Genomic DNA, 25,871 nt, shown 5'->3' with positions numbered 1-25,871 from the left:
GAAATAGTCATAAAAACTGTACAAGGCTGCTGTCTACTGGATCTGTGGTGCAAGCACAATACTATATGACAGCATTTACAAAGTGTACTTGATAGTGAAACTGCTATATATGGGAAAACGCTAACACAGAATTTATTAGTGTAAATTCACTGGAAGTTGATTGTAAAACAGCGGCTCTTACCCCAGTATCACAAGCCTTTTTGTTTTTGTCATTGTGATATGAATCATAATTATTCATAATAATATCTCTTCTACAATGTGAAAAGAATCAAATTCTATTTTTATCCACGTCAGCAAAGTTTACCACCACTCTGCATTATTGTTCGTTATACTTGCATCTATAGTAATTATTATTGTAAACTGTCTGTGAAAAGTGCTTTTTTCACAACTTTATTTATGGGACCTCGAATGAACAATGTACAAAGATGGAAAGAATTATGTAATGTAGAGGGAATATGGCACCTTCTGTCATGTTTTTATTCACTCATACATATGACTTCACCACAAGTCAAAAGCGTAGACACACTTTACCATTGAATTGAATGAAAAAGTGTGTCCAAACTTTTGACTGGTACTATATGTGCAATGACACAAATGTACTGGTGGGTTAGTTTTCCAAACTGTGCAATAGGGGTTAAACATGTGGACCAATGCGTCAGAGGGGATCATACTGTCTGCAGGAACTGACAAACATATAAGCACATGATGTTGCTTGAACAACAGTACTATTACTTGCTGAGTTGGACTCCATAAAAAGTCTAGTAAATGTCTGTTGTTATTAATGGTCTGGTCTCTGGTTTATTACAGCTGTTTACTGTACAGGCTCCAGTCAGGAGCACTGGGACTGATGCAGAGCTCAAATCAGTGCTTGGGCTGTTATACTGTGCGCATAAAACAACATGTCTTCTTAACAGCTGGGTGGACACTCAGAGTGTATGTAGACAATACAATACCCGATGGCTCACTCTATGTTTTTTTAAAACAGAGAAGGGAATACAGAGACTTTCAAACATTTTCTTTTGTTTCAGCTTCACAATCTGTTCCACTTAATCCAAATAGGAGGATTCTGCTCTTGTAAATCTTAAATCTCCACAATTCTCTGATGGTGTCTGATGATTGTGACAATGTTTTAATGATGATATCATGCGGGATCGTGGAAGAAATAGTGAAATACATGATAGGGCATTGGCTGCTTTAAACAATAAGTGGTATCGATCTTGCTATTGAGATAAAAAAAATCCTGACACTATTACTTGGAACTGGTTTGAAAAACAGATTTTGTGGTAGCCACCACACAAAATGCTTCTAGAAATACTGAGCCTATAATATATAATCTTGTTACGTAAACAGTAATATTTAGCTGCTACAGAGGCTACAGCACTATTCTGCATTCGGCATTAGTGGCCAATAAGTGTTAGATTCATATGGGTTTTTCACAGCAGATGTTCTTGGTCACATCTGCCAGTAAGTAAAACCTATTGTCTCTTTAAACCCCCATCCCCGCTTTCCTTTGGAGGCTTCTCATTGGCTAATGACTGTTGCCATGACATCGCCTTGCAGACGCTTCCGAGTGAAGTATTGTGGGATACAAGCAATAGTTAGTTAACCTAAATATGTCGAAGATGCCTTGAACGGATTTTTTTTTTAAGGATTAAGTAAATATCACCAAGATGAAGGTTGGTACCACCTAAGTAATAGAAAACACCAGCATTTTTCTGGTTTCATGATTACGTTGAGTGTGCTTGCGTGCTAGTTAGCTGTTAGCTAATGGTACCGTTTGTTTGCTATGTTAAAAAGGCAGCTCCTGGAAACAAGCTAATAGCTAACAATGCATGTGTACGTTTTAAATTGTCTAACGTTAGCTGGCTGGGTCAGCTATTTTGATGACTATAGCGTATGTCGAGCACAATGTTTCCAAAGATAAGCTATTTAATAAGACTGCATTCTATAAAGACAACAGGAAAGCGTAACTACATTGTTTGGCTAGCTATCGGCCAAAATTACCACTGTTAGCGGTCGCAGCTGCCTGCCTTATATGTAATTGTTTAACTAACTAAATGAATAAGTTAATATTACGAAATCTTTATTTTAAAATAAAGCTTAGCTACATTAAGTGTTTCTTTTGTGTCCACAGAACGTTTTTATTCTTGCGGACAAAGCCTGGGCAGGTTCTAGTCTGCTGTATAAGTGGCAGAAAAGCCTCGGTAATTATATCGCTGTCGCAGGGTGAGTAAACTGTCGTGGTAGAAAATGTAACCTTAAGGAAATGTCGAATAATACATTTAATATGTAAGGTTTACATCGGCACTGTAGCTAAGCTAATACAAGTAAAATGTATATTTTTAACGATGCAGACAGGACAACTCAGTGAAAATATTTGATAGACATGGACACAAGTGGACAGAACTTAACCTGCCAGGGTAAGTGTAAAAACATGTTTTTTTAAGTTTCAGCTTTGTTTACGTCAATACATCTTATTTACAGTAAGTTCCACTTTCTCATTATTCTCCTGTTTCTCCTAGGCGCTGTGTGGGTATGGACTGGGATAAGGATGGAGACATTTTGGCAGTGATAGCTGCAAAGTCCAGCTCCATCTACCTCTGGGATGCCAGTGTAAATAAAACATCCCAGATAGACAGCGGAATGAGGTATGACACAAATGCATCACATTTCCAAAGAAGGAGCTACAGATATATTGCTTGATGTTGAATATCTGTTCATCTGTTGCCAGTGTTAGTGGGTTTATAATTTGTGGCTCAAACAGAGCAATTATCTGTGTGTGAATGATTCTTTTTTTTATCACATTTAATACTATTGTTACAGAGATCAAATGTCCTTCATTCTGTGGTCAAAGACTGGGCCGCTGTTAGCAGTTGGGACAGTCAAAGGAAACTTGTTGATTTACAATCAGCAGACTTCACGGAAAATCCCTGTACTGGGTAATACACATATTCTACAGCACAACTGAAGATACATGTTTATGGTTTTGATCATCTTTGGTCGCTTCTGAATTGATTGTCTGTTCCTCTCTCTCCACACACATTCTAGGTAAACACACCAAAAAGATCACCTGTGGGTGCTGGAGTATTCAGAATCTACTGGCTCTGGGAAGTGATGATAACACAGTGAGCATCAGCAATCATGAGGGGGACACTGTCAGACAGGTATCCATCAGTGCATAAACACATGGGCATCTTATATATGTTAGCATCATTTCAGCCATGACACTGAAGTTTTTACAGTAGATAATTCCCATATTAGCATGTCACTAAGTAGAGGAAAAGAATTAGATGGAAAAGATAGAAAGAAAGGATCACATTTATCTTTCTGTTCTTTTGCCAGACAACACTCCGTGGTGAGCCTGCTGAAATTTACTTTTCTGTAATGAAGACAGATGAAAGATCCTCTCAAGGAGAGAGCACTGTAAGTTTCTGTGCTTTCTGCAGCCATCATTCTCCTCATTTATCTACACTCCATAATTTATGTCACAACATTTCTTACAATATGTTCACATTGGTGTCTTGGATTAAACTGTCACTTGTTTAAGTGTGTTATACTGAGCCCAAACTACTGTGAGCCTGGCTAGCTGGACTAACTCTTTTTGTATTTCTTGCAAAGGATTCTTTTGCTAAGAAAGGGAGTGGGTCTGGCTGGCCATGGTACACTGTTGTATATATACTTAAAAATTACTTATTTGAAGTTCACTCACAAAAAGAAATGAAGCATTTACAGTAGCAACAAAAGGTAGGGGTATGTGAACCCTTTACTTGGTTCTCTGCATTAAATGTCAACTGTGAAAGCTTCCTGGAAGTTCATAAAATATGACCTGACCTTCATTTATATCACACATATAGATGAACGCAGTATGCTTAAGCCAATAACACAAAATAATTTTTTTTTGCATCTTACTGAACAAACTCATTAAACATTCACAGAGTTGGTGGAAAAGTAAGTAAACCCTTTCATTTAATAAGTGATTCAACCTCCTTCAGTCATCAGTAACAACAAACACTTGCTGTAGCTGCACATCAGACCAGCACAACATTCAGGAGGAATCTTGGACCTTGTTTCCTTTCAGGCCTGCTTCAACTCAACTGTATTCTTAGGATTTCTGGTGTGAATGATTCTCTTGAGGTCATTCCACAGCATTGCTGTTGTCTTAGTGTCTGACCTCTGACTGAGCCACTATCAAAGGTGAACTTTCCTAGTTTGAAGTTATTCTGTAGTAGATTTACTTTGATTTTTGTTTTCTTTTTTGACCTGTTGTATCACCCAGCTTGTGCTAAGCTTCAGCTGGTAAACAGCCACCTTGACATTAACCTGTAAAATACCTTAATAAAACCTGATGTCCAGACCCATAGGCAGCAAAGCAACTCTAAATTATAATGCTCTCTCTACCATAAAGAAAGTAAAAACTGGAGTGCATCCTTGCCTGGTTAGTCAAAAGTAAAAATGCTTTTTTTAAATTACAGCCTTTTAATGTTTACATAAAAGCAATTAATTCAAAGGGGTTCACTTATTTTTCCAGCAAGGTAGGATGTGACTAGTCATGTCTTGGGATATGGTAACCTTATTCCAATCACTGACTCTTTAGGTGAGCGTGTCTGTGGACAAGAAGATACTAATGCTTTTCAGTATCAATGACCCTGACAACCGGATAGAGCTGACTTTTCAGCGCCGCTATGGAAACATTGTGTCCTATCGCTGGTACTGCATTTGCTCACACATTCACAGATACATACACATATACTAAATTATGCCTGTGAGATATTTGTATTAAAATTAGTTCTCCCTTGCACTGATTGTCACTTCCAGGTATGGTGATGGTTACATACTTATTGGATTCTCCCATGGATATTTCGTGGTTATTTCCACTCACATCAGAGAGATTGGGGAGGAACTTTATCAGGCTCACAACCATAAAGATAGTCTCAACAGTGTGGCTATCTCTCCAGCACTAAACAAAGCTGCCTCCTGCGGGGACAACAGGTACACAGGCTTTCAAGAGACAGCATCTACTATTTATGTGTTTACAGGAAAAACTAATGTCACATGTTTATTATTGCAGCATAAAGATCCACGAGCTGTCTGAGCTTAAAGATATCAGTCATGTTGTTCGGTTAGATGATGAGACTAAAGGTAAAACTCATCTTTTCCAATCAAACTGTCAGAAGGCAGTGTTGAACACACTACTCATTTTTCCCTGCTCTGCCTCCTGTCAATTCTCCTTCAGGTCTGGACCAGCTGAGCTGGACAGATGATGGCCAGCTGTTGGCGGTTTCCACACAGAAAGGGACACTTCATGTCTTCCTGACCAAACTTCCCATCCTGGGTGGCTGCTATGGTACCCGGCTGGCCTACCTCACTTCTCTGCTGGAAGTCACTGTGTCCAACCAGGTGGAAAGGGTGAGGACACACACACCTGCACAGTATCAAAACAATAATAATCGCAAATAAAATTTTGTAGAAAGGGGGTTTGTGAAAACAGCACTATGACAAGAAAGAACAGAGTATGTAAAACTCACACTGATAAAATTGGTCAAGCTGTTAAATTAGTTTTAACAGGAGCAAAATAGCAAAAGGTTTAGACGTTTTCAGCAACATTGACAATCAGTCTTGATTTGTTGATGCTGGCCATAATATGGAGCAACCTAAATCACGTGATGTAAGATATTAAAAAATATATTACTTTGTAGCCTGTCAGGCATGTTTGTAGCTAGCCTGCTAACTAACGCACAGCCAAACATCCCTGCATCCATCCATTATCTATACCCACTTATTCCTCAACCAGGGTTACAGGGATCTGCTGGAGCCCAACAGCCAAACATAAAATTTCCAAAAGTAATAGATGTGAAATCATTACCAAGGTTACAGGAGACATACAAGAGTGTGTTCACATTCTAGCAGTTTTATTGTGACACAAATGTATTAATGGAAGACAAAAGTATTTGGACAAAAATAAGTGAGGTCAGGGTTTGTTAGAGGAAAGTTTACATCAGAGTATAATGGGCAGAAACACTATGTAAGATGGAGCTAGTTGTGTATGGCTGGGGATCAATACTGCTGGCTAGTTTTATTATTAAAGCTATCTCTAATGAACTGTGTTTTTCAGGAGAGTCCTGTGGCCATACAAGTCGAAGTAGAGCCCACTTTCATTGCAGTGGGGCCATACCATGTGGCAGTGGGGATGAATAATAGAGCCTGGTTCTACGCATTGATCGACCAAGAACCTGGTGTGTGTGTGTGTGTGTGTGATGTGTAGTTAACTATTCAAATAATATTATGTGGTGTGTGTGTGCGCAGGAATTCATTTAGTCATGTCTGCACATAAATTTTACCAAACTGTTTGTGTGTCACTCAGGTTTTAAGAAGCTGAAGGACATTGAGTATTTGGGAACAATAGCCAGCATGTGCCTTAACTCAGACTATGCAGCAGCACTGTTTGAGGGAAAAGTGCAGCTACACATTGTGAGTTACCTGTGTATGCAGATATCTTTATATTTCTGGTTTTATTGACCAATGACTGATTTATTGTCACGTCTGTGTCTCTCTGTGTGCATGTTCAGATTGAAGGCAAAGACCAGGAGGAGAAGAAGCAGATGAAGTTGTTTCCCGATGATGACAGAAAAGGTCGGATCCTTTGCCATGCACTTACAGCTGACTTCCTGTACTACGGCACTGATGTAAGAATCAATACCTCTGCGCCTCTCTCAATCCATGCATGCAGTATTTACGTTAGCACTGCCTGTGTTTTCATGTGGCTTTGATTGATAAATGTCTTTCTTTCTAATGGACATTCTTATCTCTCAGTCAGGTCATGTTGTATGTGTTTTGGTGGAAGACCTGGAGACTGTGAGCAGCTACAGCCACCCAGTTGGAGTGAGAAAAGTGTTTCCTGACCAAAATGGCACACGACTGGTCTTCATCGATGGCAAGAACTGCGGCTTCTTGCTTTCCCCTGCAAATGTCAGTATATATGGTTACTTGGCACATACACTCTATGGATAAATGTTGTACAGTATACATGTAGTGTATTTAAGTAAGTAGCTAATTATTCAGTGATGAAATATGGTATTATGGTGTTATGTTAAAAACAAAATTTGCAACCAAGAAATCCCTAATATAAGAGATATTATTAAGATCAAAGTCTCACACTGGAAATGACTGAGACAATCTTTGACAGCATTATTAACACTTAGATCTACTTATGACAGTTTGATCACTTTACGTGATCATGATGGCCTAGGCTGGATTTAGACTTGACTTCACAGCAGTCGATGTGGGAAAAAAAACAGATGGTTTTGTGTTTGTGTGTCCATTCATCCCAGACAACGGAGTCCTGCTGTGAGCTCCCCAACTTCTCTCCCACCATCACGGGAGTGCTGTGGGACAACTGGCATGCTGACAGAGGAGTGTTTGTAGCTTATGATGATGACAAGATCTACACCTACGCCCTGCATAAAACAACCATATATGGTAGGATGTTGCCACATCAGACACACTTTTACACTTTAGACTCAATACCCTGATCTCAGAAACAACTCCTTCTGAATGAAATGAATCTATGCAAATAAAATATGGCTTGATTGTTTCACTTTGTCTGCCCAGGCCCCCGGGTGGTGTTGGTTGGGACCACTGCACTTCTCTTTGCCCAGAAGCCTTTGCTTTTATATAATGGGGAGCTAACTTGTCAGACAGCGAGCGGCAACACCAGTGAAGTGGCTCTGAGCACACACTCTTTCCTCAAGCAGTCAGCCAGCACATTGACAGATTCACAGCTTGAGCACAGCAAGCAGCTCGCCCAGGCACTCATGCTCAAGAGGTCAGTTAAGTCTGGGATCAATTCTATTAGATGCTGCTGTTCAAGATAAAACAATATATTGTTGCCGGGGATGACAGTATCATTGCTTGTACTGGTTCACAAATGAATGTTGTTCTGTAAATAGATTATTAATTATTAAATTATTATATACTATACCAGATTATTAAATCTGGTTTTACATGATGCAATTAGAATAAATAGCTTCTACAGGACAAAGAATGGTAATTTAACCTCTGAAGATATATCACATATTTTTTTAGAGAATAAAAATGGTTTATTATATTTAATAAAAAAATAATTATATGCCTGACAAAGTAAAACCGGGTTGCACAAAAACATGAACCCAAAAGAATTACACATACAAATATAAAAAAGAAAAGGAGTGATTCATTTTACTGGTATTCCTGAGATGTAAAAGTTAAGAAGTAATGGCACATCTACTCAGTGATTTCATATACTTCCATGGGAGACTCCTGTTCAGTTTGTTGTTCTTCCCAGCTGGTTTTTATATTTAAAGAACAGTTGAACACAAGTATGCACATTTACTGTATACCAGATTATTAAATCTGGTATAGTTATTAAATGAGCACAGAGCATAGCAGTATCATGATGAGGATTTGTCTAAATCAGCTTAGAAGTTTTTGAAAATCCAAAAACACTGTATATAAAAGAGAAAGAGGTCATTGATATATTCATACAAACACACACATATATATGTATTCAAACATAACAAATTGGTTTTGGCAACTAATTTTTTTTTTTTTTTTGGTTCATTATGACTCTGGGTTAAGTCTGAGACTAGGAACAAAATTTTACTTCATGATTTTTAAAAAAAATTATTATTTTTTTTTGCCCGAGATAAGTACGGGATGAAATATTTGTCTGTGTATTCCTGTCAAGGTTCCATGAAGCCTTGGATTTGTGTAAGGCTGCAGGCAGTGACGCAGACTGGGCAGAGTTAGGCAAAGCCTGTCTGATCCATATGGAGGTTGAATTGGCCATCCAGGTCTACCGCATGAGTGGCAATGTGGGCATGGTCCTGTCACTCCAGGGCATCCTGGTACAAAACACACACCTACTTACATTCCATAGACTTGATCTCACACACTCCACATAAAGGACAGTGCTTCTGTGTACTATATCAACATTCCTCCTTTCTCCTTGTCCTTTTCTCTGTCTTTGTCTCTGTGTCTTCCTGTGTCCAGGGTATAGAAGACGTGAATTTACTGGCAGGGCATTTGGCCATGTTTCTAGGTGACTACAACCTGGCTCAGGACCTCTATTTGTCTTCAAACTGTCCAATCTCTGCCCTTGAGGTGTGTTTGTATAAAATATTAAAAATGATCGTTTGTGTTTTATTTTGGTTTCCATTTTGGTGTGTGACATGTAATTAGCTAAACATGTTAATGTAGAATTTTGTGTGCACATATGTGTGTGTTTTAGATGAGGAGAGACCTGCTGCAGTGGGACAGTGCTCTTATGTTAGCTAAGAGGCTAGCAGAAGATCAGATTCCCTTTATATCCAAAGAATATGCTGTCCACCTGGAGTTTATGTAAGTGTACTGTACACAACACATTTAGTAGACTTGATCTGTCTAAACTGTCTAAACTGTATCTACACCTCTCTGATTTTCTTTGTAGTGGAGACTATGTGAATGCATTAGCACACTATGAGAAAGGCATGACCCACAATAATAAAGTAAGTGCCTCTTTGAGCATTAATAACATTACAAGCACTTAAAGCACTGTTTATTGCACATTTTCTTAGTAAGTGATTGTTTTTTACATAATGTAATTAGAATAAATAGCTGCTATAGGACAAATAATGGTAATTTAACCTCTGAAGATATATCACATATTTTTTTAGAGAATAAAAACGGTTTATTATATTTAATAAAAAAAAAAAATTATATGCCTGACAAAGTAAAACTGAGTTGCACAAAAACATGAACCCAAAAGAATTACACATACAAATATAAAAAAGAAAGGGAGTGATTCATTTTACTGGTATTCCTGAGATGTAAAAGTTAAGAAGTAATGGCACATCTACTCAGTGATTTCATATACTTCCATGGGAGACTCCTGTTCAGTTTGTTGTTCTTCCCAGCTGGTTTTTATATTTAAAGAACAGTTGAACACAAGTATGCACATTTACTGTATGTTAGGCTTAGATCATTTCAGGGTCCCTTCTTAGGATTTGTGGTTATGTACAAGGTATGAGCAGCTGATGATGAAATAAGTGTAATTTGACAAATTTTGAAGTCCCCTTTATCTATTATACTCTTATTCATCCATATTTCATTCACTGTGCAGTTCCAGGACCATGATGAGGCGTGTCAAGGAGGCATAGCTAGGATGTGCATCAGGATGGGTGACATCAGGAGAGGATCCTCCCAGGCTATTCAGCATCCAAGCAGAGTCCTCAAGAAGGAATGTGGAGCCATTCTGGAGAGCATGAAGGTAGAGGCACAGCTGTATTATTTTTTCTAACTTATGTTCTGATAGTTTCCCTTATTATATGGTAAATTGCAATCATCTCATGTGCTTATTTATGCATTTTGTAATGGATGTATCTTGTGCACCTTTTTGTTCCCATGGTCTGTGTTTTTTCCTTTCTTACAGCAATTCCCTGAAGCTGCTCAGCTCTATGAGAAAGGCCAGTATTATGACAAGGCTGCATCTGTCTACATTCGGTGCAAGAACTGGTGAGACAAACAACGTCAAACGTCTGCAAGTTACTTACCTCGTTTTTATTTTTTCCACATTTTTTTAAAATTTAATTCCACACTCAGGGCAAAGGTGGGAGAGCTACTCCCACATGTCTCCTCTCCTAAGATCCACCTCCAATATGCCAAGGCAAAGGAGGCTGATGGCAAGTAGGTTCACATACTGAATGTCTATCTCCAGTGAAGACATTGAATCATTGAAAGAGATGCCAGTGTAATGTATACTGTGTCATCTAGGTATAAGGAGGCAGCACAGGCCTATGAGAGTGCGAAAGATTGGGACAACATGATCCGCGTGCTGCTGGACCACCTGAACAACCCAGAAGACGCTGTTCGCATTGTCAGGGAGACAGAGAGCATTGATGGAGCAAAGATGGTTGCCAGGTAGGGGCAAACAAAATCACACAACCACGGTTTTGTAAGAGTAGTGAATTTTTTCCTCTGTCTGTCCTCCATCTGTAACCTTTACTGATAACTTTCTATAGAAATTATTGTTATATACATATATATAAAAAAAAAAAAATTCCCGTCTCACCCCTATGGGTGGTGTGTGTGTCTTCCTCAATCTCGGGTCCTCTACCAGAGGCCTGGGAGTTTGAGGGTTCTTCGCAGTATCTTAGCTGTTCCTAGCTCTGCGCTCTTCTGGACTGAGATCTCTGATGTTGTTCCTGGGATCTGTTGGAGCCACTCTCCCAGTTTGGGGGTCACAGCCCCGAGGGTGCCGATTACCACGGGGACCACTGTTGCCTTCACCTTCCACATCTTTTCCAACTCTTCTTTGAGCCCTTGGTATTTCTCCAGCTTCTCATGTTCCTTCTTTCTGATGTTGCTGTCACTTGGGACTGCTACATCTACCACTACGGCTTTCTTCTGCTGTTTGTCCACCACTACTATGTCCGGTTGGTTAGCCATCACCTGTTTGTCGGTCTGTATCTGGAAGTCCCACAGGATCTTAGCTCGGTCATTCTCCTTCACCTTTGGAGGCGTGTCCCATTTTGACCTTGGGACCTCCAGCCCATACTCGGCACAGATGTTCCTGTACACTATGCCGGCCACTTGGTTATGGCGTTCCATGTACGCTCTGCCTGCTAGCATCTTACAACCTGCTGTTATGTGCTGGATTGTCTCAGGGGCATCTTTGCACAGCCTGCACCTGGGGTCCTGCCTGGTGCGGTAGATCCCGGCCTCTATCGATCTTGTGCTCAGGGCCTGTTCTTGTGCTGCTACGATCAGTGCCTCTGTGCTGTCTTTCAGTCCAGCTTTTTCCAGCCACCGGTAGGACTTTTCGATATCAGCCACTTCTTGTATCTGTCGGTGGTACGTGCCGTGCAGGGGTTTGTCCTGCCATGATGGTTCTTGCTCTTCGTCCTCTGCATCGGGCTTCTGTTGCCTGAGATATTCACTAAGTATTCCATCGCTTGGGGCCACTCCCTAGACACCACATCCATATTTTAAATCACAAATGATAACTTTTATTTCCATTTATACCATTTTATCTGCATATTAGTGTTGACTTTAGAAAAAAAAAGAAAGGGTATATTATAATCAAGGTATCATTTCAGCTCTAAATCTTTTGTAACAGAACATAAACATATTGTGTGTCTCAGGTTCTTCCTGCGTTTGAATGACTACGGCTCAGCCATCCACTTCCTGGTTCTGTCCCAGTGCAATGATGAAGCTTTCCAGCTTGCACAGCAGCACGGACAGATGGAGGTCTACGCTGACATCATTGGTCAGTCTGTGGGGTTATGTCTGTATGAGTAGAGCATATTATTATTCCAATATTATTTCCAGCTAGTCGTTGTAAATTGTAATTAATGCAGTTAAACATTTTGAATATTATTTGCATGGCCTCCTGTGTGTGGTTATCAGGCCCTGAGGCGACGCAGGAGGATTACCAGAGCATCGCTTTGTACTTTGAAGGAGAGAAGAAACACCTGCAGGCTGGCAAGTTCTTTCAGAAGTGTGGGCAGTACAGCAGAGTAAGAGCTCTCTGCTATTATTTCATTTATTTTATAACTTTTAGCATTTATATGATTGTACATCAACTCACTCTAATCATTTTTTCTTTCTCTTAGGCCCTGAAACACTTCCTGAAGTGTCCTAACACTGACGACAACCTGGCAGTCGAGATGGCTATTGAGACGGTAAGCGCTGTTTGTATCGAACCGAATATTTTTATTCATAGATAAAATGAAGTAAGCATTCACTTACGTGTTTTTTGTTTATGTACTACAGGTGGGTCAGGCCAAAGATGTCAATCTGACCAATCAGCTGATAGATTACCTGATGGGCGAGACTGACGGGATGCCCAAGGTAATTAGACAATGAACTGCAACTTTTGAGCCTCCCTTTGCTCACAAAATACCCTGTTATGACTGACTCAAGCCTTGACCGGTAGAGACACCAGATTTAACTTTACAAAAAAGAAAGAGAAACAGAAATTTAATTAGAAAACTGAGCAGAATTAGTCACGAATGCCAATGAAATCATTAAATGTGTGAGTGGCTGCAATGGCACGTTTGGTGTGAAGGTGTTGGGTGGAGGACAAAAGAAATGCAACACACAGAGTAGCTTCATCTCCCTGGATCAAGTGTGCTCATGTCTGCCTGTAAGGTAAAGAAGAACAAGAAGGAACTGCCATCTTAATGGTAAGTTCACCTTTCTTTCCTCTTCCCAGGATGCCAAGTACCTGTTCCGGCTGTATATGGCACTGCAACAGTACAGGGAAGCTGCTCGCACCGCCATAATCATTGCCAGAGAAGAGCAGTGTGCAGGTACAAGTATATTCACACACAAACCTTAACCAAGATGTTTATATCAATAACAGAACACACATGTAGTCATAGATGTACTGTAGGTTAATCACACGTTTTGTTCTGGCTTCTGAATTTCCTTTCTTTCTTTTTGTTCTACAGGGAATTACCGTAACGCCCATGATGTGCTGTTCAGCATGTACACAGAGCTGCAGGCCCAGAAGATCAAGATCCCTGCTGAAATGGCCACCAATCTGATGATCCTCCACTCCTACCTACTGGTGAAGGTCAGTAGTAGTAATTGTTAGATGGTAGAGCTTGTCTATCTAAATCTTAGAAAATAAGTGCAGTGTTCCTGACTTTGTGTTTTTATCTAGATCCATGTGAAGAGAGGAGACCACCTCAAAGGGGCACGCATGCTCATCCGTGTCAGCAACAATATCAGCAAGTTTCCCGCACGTGAGTCAACGCAGAACAGGCACCTTTTCCCAAAACTGATCTATTGTGAAGAAAACATAAAAACAAGTTTAATAGAAGCTTCAGTGACTCACCTGTCTCATCAGTGTTTATCTTTGCGTATGTGTAGATGTCGTTCCCATTCTGACTTCAGCAGTCATCGAGTGCCACCGTGCTGGCCTGAAGAACTCAGCCTTTGGTTTTGCTGCCATGCTAATGAGACCAGAGTACAGAAATGAGATCGACCCAAAGTACAGGAAGAAGATTGAGGCTATGGTTCGGTGCGTAATGAAAATGTCCACACCTCCTGTCCAATTTTGAATTGGATTTAATGTTTGGTAAACTGACTCTTCTGATCTTTCCTGACCTCACTTTATCCACTTAACCTCATTTGTTCATCTTACGTCTCCCACTCTCTCCTCCACTCCTTCCAAATCCTCTTCTTTGCTACATATGTGTCCACACCAGACGTCCTGATATGTCAGAGCTGGAGGAAGAAACTGCTCCATGTCCCTTCTGTGGCTTCCAGCTACCGCAGAACGAGCTGCTGTGCATGTCCTGCAAAAACAACCTGCCCTACTGCATTGCCACGGTACAGAGGACATTTAAGTCTTGTTTGTTCACCAAATGTGGTCATGAAAAACAATGATGGCAAAATGTTTTTTTTGTAATTTTCTCAGGGCCGTCATATGCTGAAAGAAGATTGGTCCATGTGTCCTCATTGTAAATTTCCTGCTCTCTACTCCGAGTTCATTTTGTAAGTGATGCACAAACATGCACCAGCTTAAACCAATAACACTCATATTTATCTAAGACCACAGATGTAGCAGTGTGATATGAATACACAATTCATGAATTAGAGTCAAGTTTACTTTCACCAGAAAGATAAAATGTGCCTTTTTTTAAAATTTATTTAATTTTCACATTGGCCTTTGTGTATTTCAGGCCCCCTTGCCTATTCAAAGGCTCTGAGGTCTACACCAGTACTCGTGCAGGTTACATAAAAGATTTTGTGTCTTTAGAGTAAGCTGTACAAATCTTTTATAATGGGGCTTAACACTACAAGTTTCAGAATAAAAAATATCTGGGCATTGAGTTAAAAAGCTGTGAGCTTACCAGACGCAGTAGCTACTTCTCATCTCTCCTTGAGGTGTAATGTTGCATTAAGGGTTTTGATGAAGAAAACATCAGTGCTGGATAAAGCTTTCTCTGGTTCTGATGCACCTATTTAGAGCCTTTTTTTCCCTGTGGTATAGAACTGCAATGTTAGATTGGTGGATTACTTAATATTATAAGATCAACTTTATTTTTATTATTTACTTTATGACACCCCCTCCCCCCCCCCCATCCTGCTATTCTAGCAAGTTATGCTAGAAAGTGTTAACGTTTAGGAACATAATTCAAACATTTTTTTGAAATATTCCTTTTTGCTTTCTTACCAAGAAATAATCAGTACCTACCTGAGAGTCACTGCCACAACCTGACAAATAGTTACAGCACTTAACTCATCCTGTCATTTATGTTTTTCAATTTTGTATGAAAACACACATGGTAGTTAGGTTTAGAAACTTTGTTAGGCAGATTTTTTTTTTTGTTTGGACAGAGCCAGAGTAGTTGTTCCTTGTCTTTATTCTGTCAGTCTTGGTCCCACAGTAAGCATCTCTGTACTCTAGCGTTATTCTCAGCATGCAAACATGAGACTGGTGAAGTGAGAGTGCTACTTATCGTCTTACTTGACAAAGCAAAATGTATTTCCAAAAATATTCATGATCTTTAATCTACTTTGGACCCTTTATTCTAGGCTGCTGGAGACGGAGACAGTATGTCCCATGTGCTCTGAAACGCTTAGTGTCCAACATGTAAAGAAGATCCCCGACTGTTCCACATACCTGCAGGCTGATGAACTGGATCCATGATGAAACAAATACTATTACATGTACATACATTTTATGTGAGTACAGGATTTTTCAAAATAAATTGTTTTGAATGTGTGAAATACATATTTTAGATGGAATATATAAAGCTTTCTGTTTTGTATATTAAAAATCATGACTTTTGTAAATTAAGTGGCTGGAGACAAATATTTCTGTACTAGTGATTTATCTGTAAGGTTAAGATGGTCAAAATTTTCATGTTATAGAACTGCAACCAACAATTAATGGATAAAAAAATGGACCGCAAGGTGTTTGTTCTGTCACAATTTCATTTTGAATCTCAGACTTTTATGTCAGGGTTGGGGTCTGGTCCTCTGTGGCATCTTGCCCCTCAGCCTGGGGCTGTGCCATTGACAGTGTATAGGGGGTAATTTTGGATTTTTGGAAAAACTAAAACTAGGTACATAACAGTGTAAAAATTGTTTATGGAAAACACGACTTTCACTCTTTCCCACTTCTGCCACTTTCCTCTCTGCAGCTGCTGATTGTAACACCGCGTGCCACCGCGAACAGCTACATCACTAAATACATTCGTTGCCAACAATTTTAACAATCGATTTTTATCTATCAATTAGTTGTTGCAGCCCTATCACTTAATTACACCTATGGCAGCATCAGCACTATTGCACATCTTTATCGGTTTTCAAGTGGGATCTTAAACTCTCTAAAATCTGGCAGCTCCCTCCCTTAGGTGGGGAAAAAAAAAGTCAGTAACACAAGTGAAATATTTTTGTATTAACCCTCATGAAATTTGTTTTACAAAATTGCAATTCACAGGCTCAATGAGAGCAAAAGTAACAGTAATCGCAGTTCTAGTTGTAGCAAAAACTAACAGTCTTTTACATCACAGTCACATTATTTACAGCCTCAGCACCTGGACTGCAAACAGAGAGTCCCAATGGGACGTTACTACCGAGGTGCACATACATGATATCGGGTGAAACAAGCAGATGTGTATCATTTCTCAGTATAGATGCCCTCTGATGGAAACAAGCAAGTTAAAAAGAGGATATATATTAACTAGTGTGTAACTGAGGTGTTTGGATGACAGATAGATGAGTTAACTGTAAAGTGTATGGCCAGTTTCACTATTCTATGATGCTCATTCATATCAATGTAAGTGCAGCAAAAAAAAAAAAAAAAAAGGGCAGGCAATGACAGTCTGTTTTGCTTCACTGGTCATCAGTCATTTCTTAGCCTTGCCTTTCCCCTTTCCTTTTCCTTTCCCAGAATCCTCTTTCTTCTCCTTTTTTCCCTCCTTGTTATCTTTGGCCTTCTTCTGCTGCAGAGAGACACCAGAAACAGATGAGACATAAAGATAAAGATAATATGGGTTTGATTTTGCACATTATCACATGCACTGTTTGACTGTTCTTACTTTGATCATGGCGTCCGCTTTGAGGCTTTCCCCCTCGTCCTCAGACTCCTGAGCTTCTAGTTCCATGTCTTCCCCTCCCAGCTCGGACTCCCCACCGCCGCCACGGCGTCCCTTCTTCACAACTTGCAGGGAGTAGGGCGTCAGGTGAGCTTCTTTGTTGTATGCTCGAGTGAAGGCTGCCTTCACCTGAAAAGTAGATCAGCAGCACGTGTCAGAACATATTGAGCATTTACTGTTAGAGCAACAACGTAAAGGCCCAATCATTCATAGATACTGATGTTATTTCTATGCATTACATTAGAAGCTGTAAGGACATAATCATCACATGTGGGTCCACTCATTTCAGAGACAAAAGCGGAAGAAAATGGCACTGGAGTTCATTTTCTAACGTTAGCACCTTACACTGTGCTGCATACTGCTCTTTGCTGGGCTTATTATTGGATGTTATGTCAGCTTGTATTTTGGGCTGCTAACGGTGTAGAGAGCATTTTTTCTGTTCTGCATTTATTTAGTTAATAGGACTTATGATTTGGTTTTTGAGACAAAATTATGGTCAATACTTTTAAAATTAACAATAGATCAAATTACTACATCTAAAATGTAAAAGGAATTGCTTATATTGATAGAGCCACAGTCAATTAGCACCAAACTCATCTCTACAAGGTGTTTTTGCTATGTGTCTGCTCAGCATTTGGTTGAACTGTTGACTGTTGTAGGTATGAATGAGAAATGCTGTTTTGTCCTAATTACCTCAGCCACTCACCTTAGAGTCCAGTTTGGAGTAGGGGTCAGGCTGTCCGCCCCAAATACTGATCTCCATGATGCTATCCACATCCTCCCTGACAAGCTGGTAGTCGTCCAGCAGCTGCACAGCTTGTGTGGCTCCCTCTGCGCCGTGCCTCTGAAGTGGGCTCAGCAGCGCCTGCCGCAGGTAGTGCAGGTAGTCGAGGTTCACCGCCTGCCTGCTACTCAACGTCCTGCCGGCCCCCAACAAATACACTGAGTGTTACCTTGGGTTTGACAGTGCATAAAGAATTAAAAGAGTCTTTCAGGTCCAACTCACTTTAAACTCATGTGCGAGGCCAGCTCCTGAACTATACGGGAGTGTTTGCTGGTGGAGGAGTTCTTGCCGAGCCAGCTGGGAAACGTGGGGAACTGACTCATGTAGCCTCTCATGAGCTCCCCTGGCAACACACTGGCATAGATGGCCTAAAACCAAAGTAAATGGCAGACCTCAAAGATGAGCCTCATGCTGATTAAAGAAAAGGTTACAGAACAACACAAGCAGTGATCACAAGCGTTAACAGCAAATGTTAAGACACCCAGTCTTTCAAGAAAAATATTATACTCTCACAAACAACCTATATCTGATAACATCTGATCTCAGAAATCTACCTTAACTTTCGAATTCCATGTGTGTGTGTTACCTGGGTAGGGAGCAGTGACCAATTCTGGCCAGAGCGGATCCGTCTGTCCACCAGGTCTCCATCAGAGATGGAGTCTGCCGTCTTGCTAAGCAACACAAGGTGGGACTTTTGGTCTCCACTGTGAGAAGAAAGACAGGAAAACATAACCTTGAAAGGCCAAGTCAGACATTTTGTTTTCTCACACAAGGAACCAGCGAGCCTCTCACCCAGCAGCTGCTGGACGAACGTGCACGTAATTCTCTTGGACGAAGAGCGGCGCCAACGAGTAGTCGTGGAAGAAGAGGTCGGACTTGTCGATGAGGCTCATGTGGGCAGTGTCCTCGCTTTTGGAAAACACCTTCCTGCAAACATCAAACGGTCCAATTTTCATGTCCTTGCGGGCGCTGGCGGCGTCAGTTCTGCACTGTTCATATGTCATCTTCTTGTCTTTAGCAGACCACATGCTCAGGTTGTGGATAATCTGAGTAAAAAAAAAAAAGACCAGCCAAGTGAGAGGGGAGACCAAAGGTGGCACATCAAGAAACAACCTTGGTCGAAAACGGACATTTACAATCTTTTAATAATATCAATATAATTTCTTTACCTGACGCACATCCTGATTGGAAGCTAAGATAATTTCATTTAGAGCTGGAGGTGGAATCTTGATTCCCTCTTTGAAAGCGATGGACATCATGGCTCCCTGAAAAATCGAAAATGATAGAATTAAAAAAAAAAAAAAAAAAAGTTAAATATCTAAAAAGTTACTTTTAAATATTTCAATTTAGAAGTCACAGTAGCTGCTGTCTGTTGGCACTTTGTTAAAGGTGCCAAGGCATTTTGTTTTAAAGGTGATGGCTCCCGTACCCTCTGTCAGGCCTGGCAAGGGGTAGGGTGCGTGTGCGTACCTTAATTTGCTCCACTCGTGGCCTCTGAAAGCGCAGATCGAAGCAGTAGTTGGCCAGTGACCTGATCTTTGGGTGATTACGGTCGTTGCACATGCAGATGATGGGAATCTTTGAACTTTTAATCAGGCTAATCATCTCCTGGAGGGGGGGAAAGGTCAGAGGTCAGGTATTGTAAACAGCAGAGAGAAAAAAAAAAAAAAAAAGATTATCAGACTGAACTGCTGTTTTGTGTGTTACCTGGATTCCTCCACGGTCCTCATTGCCAGCCATGCCATCAACCTCATCCATGATGAGGACGTGTTTACTGCTCACTGTCTGAGACGTACCTACAAAACACACACCAACACTTACATATACCAATGTAGTATGTACTTCACTTATGGATGAACTTTCTTTGTGCTACGTTATGCAGAAAAAAGACTGAATACAACAGATGTGAGGATTTTGTTAGGAATTTGTTAAATTAACCAGGCAATAGTATGGAAAACTCACACGAGGAACCAGTGAGCAATAAAATGTACAAAATGAGGTAACAGTCCAAAGTTTGTTTCAATGTTTTCATGTCAAAACTAAACAGAATTAATGTAAATATATGATGTGTTTCCCGGGGCAGCCAAACACTCCCACACTGTTGTGTTTGATGACTGTGTGTGCAGTCATTTTTCTACAATTGTGTGGATCTATTTAAAGTCTGACACAGGTTCACATGAACAGCAAAGAGAGAAAAAAAAAAAAAAAGATCACCTTTGTAGAAAGCCTCGATGCTGGTGTTATTAAGTGACCCTGCGACGACTTCCTTCAGGCTGGTTTTGCTGCGGGTACAGCTGGCGTTCATCTCCACGTAGCTGAAGCCCAGCTCCTACAGGTCGACGCACAAACACAGTGCAGAGTCATAACGAGGCTGTCATCGGAGCATAAGGTCAATGTTTCGCACATGTCCCAACTCAGGAGGATGGCTGTAAAATAAAAGCAACAGAATGGCCAAGGTATGCCTGTTTTTCAGACTGACCTCACAGACAAGGGAAGCTGTGGTGGTCTTTCCGACGCCCGGGGGTCCAGAGAGCAGAGCTGCTTTGTATCCTGACCCGTCGTCTTTTCCTCCACCAAACTTACCAAATCTTGCTGCTGTACAAAAAGAGCAGCACAGAGCACATGGTCTTCAACACAGGAGGTAAAATTCACTGAAACAAATGAGTGTGTAGTTTGTATCATTAATAAAATCCGACATGAGCTGTCTGGTACCTGGTGGCTTGGAGGCTCCACTGCTGTGGTGCTTGTGCCATTTCTTCAGCCAGGACAGCAGCTTATTGGCACAGCTCTGCTCTCCCTGCTGGCCGATCACGGTCTTCAGAGAGAGCGGGCGGTACTTGTCCACCCACAGCAGACTGGCACCTTCCGCAGTGGTGGATGGAGATGAAGGCTCTGGGGCTGAAGATGAAGAGGCAGAGGAGGAAAGGCTCAGCTCTCTGCGAGCTGTGGGACCTGAGCGTCTTCCAGTTGGGGTGCTGCCATGTCTGGTCCTGCCACTAAAACCTTGCACCAGGCCGGTCTTTGATGGGCTCGGCGTTTGTGGGGACCTGGAGTTCCCCTTGGATGGAGAGATCTTCTGGGATTTGGGGGTGCTCTTTGAAGTCTGGCTGGGTGGAGTCCTGGTCTTTGAGGCTTTGCTCTAATTGACAGAGGAAGAATGAAGAGAACGTCTTTGAACTGTTAAAGTAAGTAACCTCAAGACTTCACTATGAAAGTTATGATACCTCCTTCACAGTTTGTTTGACATTTCATAGACTAACCTGTTAACAGATAAACTGAGATAATCTGCAGAATAATGAATAAATGTCATTTAAGCAAAGAAACAAGTTTCCTATGTCAACAGCATGCAGTACTATATTATTATCTAAACACCTTGGATATTTTCAGCACTGACCTCTGCCTCTGCAGCAATCTCATACTTGGACTTCTTCCCTGGTTTTGTTCTGATCAGTTCCAACAAACCATCTTCATCTAGGATCTGGGTACCAAGACTCTCTGCCTGAGCAGAGCGAGACAAGAGAGTATAAAACCAAAGTGTACAAACAGTGTATAAACAGACAGACCCAAAATCAGTGCAGAAAAGAGCAAACAGGTGTGATTGTCGCTGCTTGTGCACTGTATTTTCTCAACTGCAGCTCAAAAGCTTCTATGTTACGTAGCTTATATATTCAAACGTGTGTTATTCTGTACATTTTTATAAAATCCGCATGTATTTGACATTTCATATGCACCAACTCTTACAATTTCAATGACTGATGTGACAAATCCTGATATAATTCATTGTACGTGGCTGCTGCAACGTTTTAAATACTGGGTAGCATCATTGTTCACAGCAATCACAATAGACTTTCTTCAGGAGATGCTATTCTATGTGTGTCTTGAGAAAGATGCTACGCTGGTCACCTTCTCCAGCTTTGACTCGCCGCTGTCTCTGCCCTGTACCAGGTATGTGGTCCTTTTGCTGATGTTACCCGTCACTTTGCCTCCGTAGCGCTCGATGAGGGTTTTAGCATCGTCTCTCTCCATTGACTCCAGGACGCCTGTCAAGACAAACACGCAGCCCTCCAAACAGTTCTCTGCTCCCTGGAAAGAACACACACACACACAAAGAGGATGCCGTACAGTCAGTCATTAGCAACAGGACAAGGATGGTGTCTGAATGGTGATCTGTTTCCTACCTGTGGGATTTCCTTGGAGCCCAGAGCTCGTGGTCCCTCTCTGTTGAGGTAGTTCCTGTAAGCTGACGAGTTGACCTTCTTCTTCTCACCATCGTCAGGGCTTGTACTTGTGCTCTGATCAGATTGCGAGACAGGATGTGGAGAAATTAATTGATTTATCGACACATTACATCTGTTACGCTCTGAATGCTTGTTTTACCTCTGGTTTCTTTGGAGAGGGTTTAAGTGTGGTGGGTGTGAACTTCTTTTCTGAAAGGGGCACCTTTTTGGGAGAGATTTTCATCTTTGCAGGTGAAATTGGCGTTTTGCTCTTTGGCTCTTTATCTCTCTCGTCATCCTCTTTCTTCATCTTGGCTAGTTTGGAGCTGGCTTTGACAGGAGTCGGGTTCTTCTTAGGAGATGGGTTCTTCTTAGGAGACGGAGTGACGGCTTTCTCCGACACCCTCCAGTTGGTCTTAGAGGGGCTACTGTCTGTGCAGCTCTTTCTGGGAAATCCACTAGGGGCTTGTTTTTCATCAGAACCTTTACGTGCCTGGAGGAGGACACACAAAATATGATATTTACCAGCCAGTAATATTTAAAGTACATGTGCCTTAATAAAAGATATGTTCATCACCTTCTTTGCCAGGGGCTCCTCATCCAGCATGGCCAGAGTTTTGGCAAACTCCTCATCATCATGAACCTGTTTTTCAAGCTGAGTGAAGCAAACACGTGAGAAATAAAGTGTTTCTCTCCTAATGTTTTCCTTCTTCCGTTACAACCATATAAAAACGCAGATTTTTGGCATTTTCACATTAAAAATTATAAAAAAGGAAAAAAAATATAAACTGGGAACATGCACGCAAAAGGTATAATAATAAATTAATAAATATAAACAAACTTTTTGTTTGCTCACAAGAAACTTGATTATGAAAGTAGGTGTCTGATTCATTTTCTATCAGTCCACAGGCTGATTAATTCTACTACTACAGCAACAAGCAGTGTTTTTGTTTTGCTTACCTCCTCATCCATCTGCAGCTGTCTGGCAATTTCCTCATCACTCATCAGATCACTCGTGTCCTGAATGGGCTGAGGAGCAGACAGAGTGTCACTTTGTCACACCGTCTTAACCAGTAATGAAAAGCTTGATCTCAGACAAAGCCTGGACCTTGGTTTAGATATAAAAGAAGAATGAGGATGCTTGAAGAGAAGAAGTGAAAGTAGGCCACAACTCCTCAGTACTCACAGCTTTTCGTTTGGTGCTGGCTACCAGCTTCTTGTCTGAGCGCTGGACAGTCCCGCTGCCGAAGTAATCCAGCACAGAGGTGGGGGTTTGTTTGGGCTGAGGAGGCGGAGCTGGTTTAGGGGTAACAGGTACCCCGGTTTTCCCCTGTGCGGGGGAGCGCTTGACAGGAGACTTCTCTCCTGATTTGGCTCCTGGATGAGCAGTCTCTGTCTCCATCTTTGTCAGTTTGGATGTGCCATTCTGCTTGGGTTTGGAGGTTTTCTTTAAAGTTTGAAAGTTGTCGCTGTCTGAGTCTACAGTCAAAAAAAAAAAAAAAATCCGATTAAAACAGCCCCTTTGCTGGATCCATATTTTTCTAAACATTTCCTTAATTATGCACTGTGAGAATACGTTTTCATTCATCTTATGTCTGCGAGATGTTGAAAAAACCATCACCTGTTTCAGAAACATACTGCACAGGATCTTTTTTGGGAGGGGGCTCTGGTTTGCTGGTCTTCTGCTTCTCTTTAGGGGATTTCTTAGACTTACTCACAGGCTGCTCCTCCTCTGAGTCTAAACAGAAAAATAATGCATGGTGAACAAAACCAAAAAAAAAAAAAAAAAAAAAAAAACTTAGCGAGTAACATGTCAAGAAGACCAAAAAGCAGCACGAGTTTGTGCCTCTTTGTAGTGCTGTAATATTCTTTATACTCTACTCCATCCATAATCTATACCCACTTATTCCTATTTGGGGTAACAGGGATCTGCTGGAGCCTATCCCAGCTCTCTTTGGGTGAAAGGCAGGGTACACCCTGGACAGGTCACCAGTCCATCACAGGGCCACATAGAGACAAACAACCACACACACTCACTAAATCACGGTCTGTACACATTACACATCACAGTAAATATTCTGAGCTGTTAGATATTTTCAGAATGTTCAAGACTCTTCTAACTATCTGGATGAATAAAATATTCATTTTAATTCCTACTGGAAGCTGAAAATGACACCTCCTTGCTCAATCTGTACAGTCGAACAAAATCTAAGCTTTTATTATTAATTACATTTGTTTTAATATGAAGTTCTTTATATGTACAAACACTTTGCTGTCAAGGAGACACAGAGATCTATCATGGCTTTCTTTATTTGGATTTAAACTGCAGGAGCCTCAACCTGGACAAATGTTTGTCTGAAAATCTGCAACTAGAAATGTTGTTATTATCAGTTAATCTAATTATTTTCTCAAATGTCTATAAAATGTCAATGAGCTATTTGTGTACATTATGTTGTGGGAAACATTTGACTGCATGTGGTACTCCACAGGATTGTGTATGTGACCAATAAACTTGAATATGAATGGTTAAAAACAACTGTTAGGTGCAGTACTCACACAGTAGCACAAAAATCATTCGTACCTGACTCTATGACTGCATGTTTCTTTCGTTTTTTCTCCCGATCCTTGCATTTCTGCTCTGTTTGGGAGCGACTGACCTGAAGCACATCAACCACAGTCAAAGGTGAGGGGGGAAGTGAAAACCATTAGGAGAAAGACTCAGCAGACAACACTGAAATTAACTTTCAGTAGTCAAAGGAAACTTAAGCATCAATACAAGAGCAAAGTGGCTCTTTGTATTCTGATCCACTTATTATATATAAAGCAAATTAGAAATCCTTCAAAAGAAACATTCAAAGCAAAAACACAGTATTGCCCTGCAACACAGACTTAGAAAATCTGACAAACAGGAAAAGTCTATCTAAAACACTAACTCAGATTTGTGAGCTGGACAAAACAACATGATTGCCTTGCCTTGGTGGTCCCTCTCTTCTTCACTTCCTCGTCTGAAGATAGAGGAGCGGGCTTCTTTGCTCTTAGGTTTCCATTCGGGGCTGGTTTCTGCACCGCAGCTTTGGTGGATGTCGGTGCAAAGAACCGCCTGATGTCCTGTGCACGCACGCAGATAGATAGATAGATAGATAGACAGACAGATAGACAGACAGAGAGACAGACACAGACAGACAGACAGACACAGAGACACAGACACACACACACACACACACACACACACACACACACACACACACACACACACACACACACACACACACACACACACACGTATCGTAGGTTAATTATCACGACCCTGAAAACTGAGCACAGATCTCTGCAGGTAACGTATCCCTGTTATTGACGAAGTGAAGTTGTCATGTAAACAGCAGCTATCACACGCTAACAGGAGCAAGACCAGCATGAAATGAACCTCACAAAATATACAAGATGTCATCGGGAAGATGTGACTCACCATTATGAAGACGTTTCTCGCCCTGTTGGTTTAAGTTTTGCAGAAACGCTTCACACAAATACTTCGATCGTTAGTTGGCGCGAAACAGGACTCTGACGTCGCCTGGAGATGACGCACAACCGGAAGTTGTCATAGATAGGATAAACACGTGATCCGTACTCCTATTTTCTCCCACAGTACAAAAACATGTATGTCAGGTTGATTGGTGACTCTAAATTGCCCATAGGAGTGAGTGTGAGTGTGTGAGGTTGTTTGTCTCTGTGTCTTTATGTAAG

At 41.0% G+C, this 25,871-nt stretch overlaps 2 protein-coding genes across 2 annotated transcripts; one reads left to right on the top strand and one right to left on the bottom strand.

Moving 5' to 3' along the window:
• Positions 1-1,545: 1,545 nt before the first annotated feature.
• On the top strand, positions 1,546-15,986 carry wdr19 (WD repeat domain 19). Its single transcript, XM_026303524.2, has 36 exons — positions 1,546-1,676; positions 2,135-2,226; positions 2,355-2,420; positions 2,523-2,648; positions 2,824-2,939; positions 3,049-3,164; positions 3,343-3,423; positions 4,595-4,707; positions 4,816-4,989; positions 5,069-5,139; positions 5,234-5,406; positions 6,113-6,233; positions 6,362-6,468; positions 6,567-6,683; positions 6,811-6,966; positions 7,329-7,476; positions 7,609-7,822; positions 8,723-8,882; positions 9,028-9,138; positions 9,266-9,375; positions 9,464-9,521; positions 10,136-10,282; positions 10,445-10,527; positions 10,615-10,698; positions 10,786-10,932; positions 12,156-12,280; positions 12,421-12,530; positions 12,627-12,695; positions 12,787-12,864; positions 13,229-13,325; positions 13,467-13,591; positions 13,682-13,763; positions 13,891-14,041; positions 14,229-14,352; positions 14,441-14,517; positions 15,562-15,986. Exons 1-36 carry the CDS (start codon positions 1,671-1,673, stop codon positions 15,674-15,676), a joined length of 4,050 nt encoding a protein of 1,349 aa, XP_026159309.1. The 5' UTR covers positions 1,546-1,670; the 3' UTR covers positions 15,677-15,986.
• Positions 15,987-16,410: 424 nt separating this feature from the next.
• Positions 16,411-25,711, bottom strand: rfc1 (replication factor C (activator 1) 1). The gene is made up of 23 exons (XM_026303525.2): positions 25,597-25,711; positions 25,104-25,238; positions 24,712-24,787; positions 23,752-23,868; positions 23,317-23,609; positions 23,091-23,159; positions 22,708-22,785; positions 22,291-22,623; positions 22,092-22,205; positions 21,817-21,996; positions 21,308-21,412; positions 20,626-21,052; positions 20,393-20,508; positions 20,128-20,242; positions 19,621-19,709; positions 19,384-19,521; positions 19,083-19,178; positions 18,706-18,959; positions 18,500-18,617; positions 18,136-18,281; positions 17,836-18,049; positions 17,073-17,258; positions 16,411-16,976 (listed from the first exon to the last, which is right to left on the bottom strand). The coding sequence occupies exons 1-23, from the start codon at positions 25,597-25,599 to the stop codon at positions 16,881-16,883; spliced, it is 3,498 nt and encodes a 1,165-aa protein (XP_026159310.1). The 5' UTR covers positions 25,600-25,711; the 3' UTR covers positions 16,411-16,880.
• Positions 25,712-25,871: the final 160 nt, after the last annotated feature.

This window comes from Mastacembelus armatus, chromosome 1 (assembly GCF_900324485.2).
Source record: "Mastacembelus armatus chromosome 1, fMasArm1.2, whole genome shotgun sequence".
NCBI lineage: Eukaryota > Metazoa > Chordata > Actinopteri > Synbranchiformes > Mastacembelidae > Mastacembelus > Mastacembelus armatus.
This window is presented reverse-complemented; position numbering and strand designations above follow the sequence as displayed.